An 8,032-nucleotide genomic window follows, 5' to 3' on the forward strand; every position below is an offset into this window, starting at 1 on the left:
TAAAAGCAAGTATATTTATGCCATGCGGCCTTGGATTTAGTGAAATTGCGCACAACGTGAAAAGTAATTATGACGGGTTAATATAATCTGCACGTAGTACGAGATATCTTGTCCGATTAAATACACAACTTTGTAATTACGTATAAATAGTTGTAGGAAAAAAATCGTAGATATATGCTCGTGCGCACGCGCGGGATAAATATAGAAATTGATTTTTAGAATATTATATAGTTATTAGTTATTACACAGAGAGAATTTTCTTTTAGAATTTACCTTGAAAATCATGTACAATATATAGTATTGGAAGAATTGTATAAGAATTTTTCTGATTAATATTTACCACAATAAAAAATATGAATATCTACCACAATAAGATATAAAATATGTGCGAATTTTATTATGTGCATAATAAAATTTACTACACTATTAATATTTTTTATTGTGGTAAATATTAATCAGGGAAACTGTTATAAAATTCTTCCAATACCATATTATTTCACGATTACCATGATTTTTTACGGGGTAAACTAAGAGAAAATTCTCTCCGTGTAGAAATGTATTTGTGAGGACTGCCACGTTTCGCTTCCTCTCATCTTTTTCATTGAAAATCATAGATTAAGACAAACACTTCGAATAATATCGAAGTTGTTGAATAGTTTTTCGAAAAAGAAAACGCTAATAGTTGCAGCGTAGATGATTACTTGTTGATTTCGCTGAGATCGTGCTGTTCTACTTACAATCCGACACGAAATTAGACCAATCATTAACATAAATACGAAGGTGTCTCGTAAATAATAATAGCTCGATGCTTACAGCTATTTCATGGCAGAACAATTACAGATTATGTCACGCTCACATACTGATTCGCCGAAGTTACTTTTCTGATTGTCAAAATTCGAGTAAAAATAATTTATTATTAAAACTAAAAATAATTTTACCTTGACGTATAGATATATTGTATTTATTTATATACGTATTTCTGTCATAGAAAAAAAATTATATATTTTTAAATATTAAACTGGATTGGTTTTGAAATAATAAAATATTTAAAAAATTTAAGAAGTATGTCATATTTGTTATTAGTTATTAAGGCTGATAAAAATGTTGAAATTGATATTGTGTTTGTGAGTAATTTTTAAAGAAGTTAAAAGTCAAAAAGTAACTCCGTACATTTAGATCATTTAATGTGTATAATATAATCAATTTATTATTTCTTGAAATTATTTAATTACATTTATTTAAGAATATATAAATGTATAAATTTAATAAGTAGTTCTCTTTATAAAGTTCTATGGTGTAGTGTCGAAATAATATGATCCGATTCTGCAAGAAATTGATATTTTTTATTATTATATAAAAATAATTTTTACATTATTCTTAAAAATAACTAAAATAAAATATTAATTATCGTCTTACCTTTTCGATGCACCATAGCCAAAATTAATCTCCACTTTGCGTTTGCATATAAGTAGTATGGGACAATAGAAAAACTGTGTGGCACTAAAATTTGTAGGATTCATTTTCGATTCTGCATACAGTACGACTGATTTTTGATGACAGCAAATATCTAATAATAACAGAATAAATGTTTGGATCAAAATATTTATATGTAATTTAAATCTTTGTAGATTTGTGCCGAGATGTGGATTCAACATTGTAACATCATGTACACACGCAGATTCTCCGCGAATTAATTTTTCAAAACATTTGTTAAACAGTGATCGATCATAGTTGACAAATTATAACTTTTTCAAATTTTATATGATATTTTAAATATCATTTGTTTGTAATATATTAAATAAAGAATACTGATTTGTACAGAATTAATAATAGCATATTAGTCGCTTTGATTCTTACCTCTCTGGGTTAATGGTATGCCAGGAGAGCAACCAGGTTGAGGGCATCTGCCATTGTTTGGATAATAATCCGCTGTTCCACTGCGGAAAGAAGTGCCATATCGTCCCATATCTGTGTGAATGACATCTACCCATGCTGCATCTGTAGATCTGAGATAGTATCCCAATCCCAAAGAGAATGCACGATTTGCAGGATCCAATCCTAAACAAGGATAATTTTACAATTATTTTAAAACACAATATCAAACTGCAATTTTTTTCATGAATTAATTCTTATTTTCTTATAAATAAAGACCTGATAAAAATTTATAAATTACTAAACCTTTGATTATGTATATTTATTAATAATAAAAATAAAATTAATGATTTGCTCTGATATATCTAAATATTAATTTTATGTATGTGTACTTACACTTTTTTCTACTAATATTTTCTACTAATATATATATGTATATGTAATAATAAAAATATATAATATATATAATTATTGTGAAAATATTGTGGAATATTAAGGATCTATTTATATAAAAGACAATCGATTTACATAAAAAAAAAGATATGATAGTTCTATTTAAAAAATTCAAAGTGGCATTGATTTTTTTATGAAAAAAACTTTTTCAAAGTTTTTTATTGCATGCAGTAGCTTGTGTAAAACAGATTAATTTTCTCTATATTAATTTTTTTTTTAATTCTCTGAAACATCAAAAATTGTGCAGACCGTTAAATTGAACACTTTGTACATGTAACATATGTATACATATAACAGATTAAAAAATAGCGAATTATATTAAGTTAAATGCTTTCTATATGTACTTATATAACAGATTAAAAAATAGCGGACTGTAGTAAGTTAAATTGTTCTTAATTTTATATACATAGATCCTTCACATTATATTTATCATTTATTATCACAACTTCGATAGAATCCAAAAAAGAAAAATTTAAATGCGATGAAAATTTCAAATTTAATTTAATCACCTATGATGCGAGGTATCGTGAAGTTATCATTATTGCATCTAGCAGCAATACCAGCTATGTGGGCACCCAAGGAGTATCCAACCAAATAAATGTTCGATACATTAAGGCCGCTATTAACAAGCTGTCGTATACTTTGACCGAACAATTTGCCTATTCCGTGAGCGCGTAAAAAGGCGATCGGGTAAAGAACGTTTAGAATTTTTACTTCAGTCGAAATGATAGAATATTTACTCCAGTCGAGTAACACAATGTTGTCCGTTCTACCATAGCAGAGTGCTGATAATGGGAAAAAATCAACTTAATTGTATTTTTCTTTGATTTAATAATGGTCTATTTGTTTAATATATAAACTCGATACCTTTCATCATTAACTTAACATTTTCGTCTTCTGGGAATTGTAAAAATCCAAATACGTAAAAGATTGTCCGCTTATCTTCTAACACGTTTAACAATCCTTCTGGAGCTGTGATAGGGTAGGCGATTGTTGCAGGGGTTTCGTTATTGCTGTATTTAACGTGAATATTTATTCTAATTATTGATAATTATTATTTTAAAATACTCTTCCACACAAATACAAACCATTTATAATAAATGAGATTGACATCTTTCGCAAAATTTGAACTTGGCTCGCCAAAATCTGTAAAATAATATACACAGAGTACACACTCGTAAATATTCACGTAATGTTAATAAATGTAGAAAAAAGAATGTATTTACAATTCCAGTCTTCGTCGCATGTTGCTGTTGTCACGACAACTAACAAAAAGTAAAAATGCACAATAGTAGTCAACATTTTGAAAATATTCCCACGAATTATAAAAGATCCGTCTATATTTCTAATATGTATTCTCTATCGTGCAAATCTTCTCTATACACGAGAAAGTCGATACTAACGTAATATATAGTGCCACTTCCACACATATCAGAAGATTGATAACTAAAGATAAATAAATAAACGCGCATCTCTTAATCCGTGAACATTTATGATGCTTTTAAACGCACAAATATGAAAAATCATAAATGACAGAAAAAAACAAAATTATTTAAAAAAATTTTTCATGCTAAAATATCACAATTTATTACAAAATTTATTACTCAGAATGCATTGTATCACGAGGCTAGAATCAAATAATAATATGTACAATTAACGCGAGTTTAATATTAATATATTATATGTCATTATCATCACAATCATCTCATTTGCTTTTTCTAAAATAATTAAAAACACTAATATTAATATATTGTATATACAAATACACATATGTATTAAGTAATTAATTTAACATTTTAGAAAATATTAGTGATAACGCGAACTTTAAAAGAGACTAAATTATAAGGAATTATAATATATCTGATAACCTTTTATTCGAATTAATAAAATTTTATTCAATTCTCACAAGCAATAAAGTTTGACGATTATTAAGATTCGCCATAAATTTATTTTAATCTTAAAACAAAGATCTGATATATTTCTTGCTTTCTTATCTTTACGAAATCTACGAAATTGGTCATAAAATTTATAATCTTTGTTCTATTGTCGTCACTAGAGCGGCATCCTCGCACAAATATGCAAGTTTTAGGGAGATATAATTAAGACGATAAAAGTTTGAAAAAGAATGAAAAAATTGGTAAAAGAGATATATTTATTTGCAGTAAATGAACATCTTTTTTAGTTCAGAAATTTAATATTTTTATTATGGATATTTAAGGGAGAGAGCAAAATGTTGAGCTTGCATTGGGCGCAACGCAGGTTAGTTACAAGACATAAGTTCTTTCATTGCATTATCCCTTTCCTATTGATAAAAAAGACATGTTTAATCGATTCTCGAATGTATTGCAGTGCATTCGCGTGTATCGAAGACCTTTCGATAGTATATTGTTGCCCTTTTTTCGCGATGTTGTATGTATCAAGGACTTAGTCTATTGAAAGTTAAGTATATTAAAAAATTATATTTTTTATTATTATCGTATATAATTGTTAAAATCTGATGAATGTGTTTATTAATTTTGCGATTGAGTGGTTTCGACTACTCAGTTAGAAAGGAAAAAAGAAACTTGCAATAACTGTACTTTGAAAAAAAAGAAACTTGCAATAACTATACTTTGAAAAAAGAAAAGGAAAAAGATTTAATGTAGCATTAATTAAATTATTACGATTGCCAAGCAAAAAAACGATATATATTATTAATTTGCTTATAGATAAACGTAATTACGTGGGAGAACAAGTAAAAAAATAAAAGTGCAATTCCAGAAAGATTAATAAAGAAATAAGATCAGATTTTTCTTGTCGGCATATACTATTGGTATACATTTCCATAAAAATTGAAATTGTATCACATATATATTATACATATATATCGTCAGTCACGTAACGTATGAACGTTTACGCTTACGCATTTATATATACTATAATTTAACTTCTCAACTTTCCTTTTGCTCTTGTTAAAATCATGCCATATTTTCATAATACGCAATATGCACGTAAATGGAAAAATTGTCCAAAAAAATTGTATAAACGAAAAACAGAAAAATTGTTACAAAAAATTGTATAGCCAGAGAACAGAATTTCAAATATATATAGTTAACAAAAATATTTGACATACAAGATATTATTTTTTAACTAACTTTTCAAGAATATTTTAATTTTGACGTATGAATATATATGTATTTCTGTTATAGAAAAAATATTATAGTTTTAAATTATTAAACTGATTTGTTTTTAATAACAAAATAATTTTAAAATTTTATAGGTCAAGTGATATAGAATGAGTTATTGTAGCTAATAAAAATAATGATATTAATATTGTGTGATTTATTTTTTAAAAAATTATAGGATAAAACAAATGACTTCGTAGTTTATTTAGATCGTTTTTAATATGTAATATAATTTATCATTTCGATTAAATTATTTAATTACATTTATGAATAAACATATATGTGTAAATGTAAGTTGTTCTCATAAAACTCCTGTACGTAAATAAAATAATCCGCATCTGCAAGAAGTTGTCATATAGATCAATATTTTTTGTTAATGTATAAAAATAAATTTTAAATTATACTTATTAGAGAAATAACTAAGTAATAAAATATTAATTATCTTACACATTTGATGAATTATATCCAACGTTAGTCTGCAGGTTGTCTTTGCAGTTATTTTTTGTATAACCAGCATAGGAAAGACACTGTGTTGCAATAAATTTTGTAGGGTCTCGTTTCGATTCTGCATACAGTTTGACTGACTTTTGATGACTGCAAACATCTAATAATAACAGAATAAATATTTGGATCAAAATATTGGTAATTTAAATGTTTGTATCAAAATTTCTTTGTACTGTATTATAAGCAACGAATACTGATTTGTAAAGAATTAATAATGGTATATTCAATCGTTCCGATTCTTACCAGTCTGGCTTAATAATGCGCCAATAAACATGCAACCAGGCTGAGGACGACTGCCACCGTTTACGTAATAATTTGCTGTTCCTACACATTCAAAAGTACCATATCCTCCCATATCTGTATAAATGACATCGACCCATGGTGCATCTGTGGATGTGAGATAGCATCCTAAAGGATAGAAGACAGGATTTGCAGGATCCAATCCTATAAATAAAAGATAATTTTGAAACGAAAACAATGATGTTAAAATATAATGTTAGATTGCAGATTTTTTCCTGGATTAATTCTTATCTTCTTATAAACAAAAACCTGATAAAAAAATTATGAGTTACTTACCACTGATTGTTTATATGCAAAAATTATTAATAATCAAAATAAAATAATTTACTAATTTATTTGCATATTAATATATATATATATATATATATATTCACACATTATTACTATCTGCATCAATAAAAAAAATTAGATGTGAAAATTTCAAATTTAATTTAATCACCTGTGATGCGAGGTATCACAAAGTCATTGCATTTACCAGCAAAACCAGCTATATGGGCACCCAAAGAGTGTCCGACAATATAAATTTTTGATACATCGAGGCCACTATTAACAAGCAGTTGAATACTTTTAGCGAACAAACTGCCTACTTTTTCGCCGTTTTGGAAGGCTCTTCCGTAAGTGTTTCTGGAATGTTTACTCCAATCGAGTAACACAACATTGTCCGTTCTATTATAACAGAGTGCTGATAATACAAAAAAAATACTTATTGTATTTCTCTTTAATTTAATAATTATTTATTTGTGCATGTTAAATTCGATACCTTCCGTCATTAACTTAACATCTTCGTATTCTGGATATTGTAAATATCCAAATATGTAAAAGATTGTCCGCTTATCTTCTAACACGTTTAACAATCCTTCTGGAGCTGTGATAGGATAGGTGATCGTTGCAGGGGTCTCGTTATTGCTGTATTTAGCGTGAATATTTATTCTAATTATTATTGATAATTATTATTTTAAGATACTCTTCCACACAAATACAAACCATTTATAATAAATGAGATTGACACCAGTCGCAAAGTTGGAATCTGGTTGACTGCCTATAAACAATAATATCCACACACATTACGCACTCTTAATATTCACGTAATATTAATAATACATGTAGAAATTAAAACATGTATTTACAGTCACATGTTCCTTCGACGCATATTACTTTTGTCACGAGAAATAACAGAAGGTAAAAATACACAATAGTTAACATTTCGGAAATCTTCACAAACTGTAAAAAATCCGTCTATATTTTTAATATGTACTCTCTATTGTGCGGATCTTCTCTGTAGACGAGAATACCGATGCTAACGCAATATATATCAATGCCATCTCCACTCTACGTCAAGAAACGCAAGGTAGATAACCATAAAGATGAATAAATAAAAAATAAAAAATAAAAAAACTCGCGTCTCATTAATTCACGTGCACGTGTTAATTAATGATGGCTACTTTTTAAACACACAAGTATAAAAAAAATGAATTACAAAAAAATGATAATAATATAATATTAAATTCGCGCTAATTATACATGCTCTAGCCTTGTAAAATAATGCATTCTGAGTTATAAATTTTGCTATTTTTGAGTTGTAATGTTTTAGCATGAAGAATTATCAAAGATAATTTTAAATACTTATAATAAGAAGTACATGTTAACCTTAGAATTAGTCAAGTTTTATACAATTCTGAACTTGCATAAGCAATAAATTTTAAAGATTCGTCATTTCATAATTTGATTTTAATTTTAAA

At 27.1% G+C, this 8,032-nt stretch overlaps 2 protein-coding genes across 2 annotated transcripts; both read right to left on the minus strand.

Moving 5' to 3' along the window:
• Positions 1-1,180: 1,180 nt before the first annotated feature.
• On the minus strand, positions 1,181-3,722 carry LOC114930812 (phospholipase A1-like). Its single transcript, XM_029302647.2, has 7 exons — positions 3,552-3,722; positions 3,414-3,471; positions 3,193-3,338; positions 2,835-3,110; positions 1,858-2,058; positions 1,417-1,567; positions 1,181-1,323 (listed from the first exon to the last, which is right to left on the minus strand). Exons 1-7 carry the CDS (start codon positions 3,625-3,627, stop codon positions 1,290-1,292), a joined length of 942 nt encoding a protein of 313 aa, XP_029158480.1. The 5' UTR covers positions 3,628-3,722; the 3' UTR covers positions 1,181-1,289.
• A 2,002-nt stretch (positions 3,723-5,724) lies between these two features.
• Positions 5,725-7,556, minus strand: LOC114930813 (pancreatic triacylglycerol lipase-like). The gene is made up of 7 exons (XM_029302648.2): positions 7,421-7,556; positions 7,278-7,332; positions 7,054-7,199; positions 6,733-6,975; positions 6,237-6,437; positions 5,937-6,093; positions 5,725-5,827 (listed from the first exon to the last, which is right to left on the minus strand). Exons 1-7 carry the CDS (start codon positions 7,494-7,496, stop codon positions 5,791-5,793), a joined length of 915 nt encoding a protein of 304 aa, XP_029158481.1. The 5' UTR covers positions 7,497-7,556; the 3' UTR covers positions 5,725-5,790.
• Positions 7,557-8,032: the final 476 nt, after the last annotated feature.

Source organism: Nylanderia fulva, unplaced genomic scaffold, assembly GCF_048542155.1.
Source record: "Nylanderia fulva isolate GAGA-0341 unplaced genomic scaffold, ASM4854215v1 Scaffold21, whole genome shotgun sequence".
Taxonomy (NCBI): domain Eukaryota; kingdom Metazoa; phylum Arthropoda; class Insecta; order Hymenoptera; family Formicidae; genus Nylanderia; species Nylanderia fulva.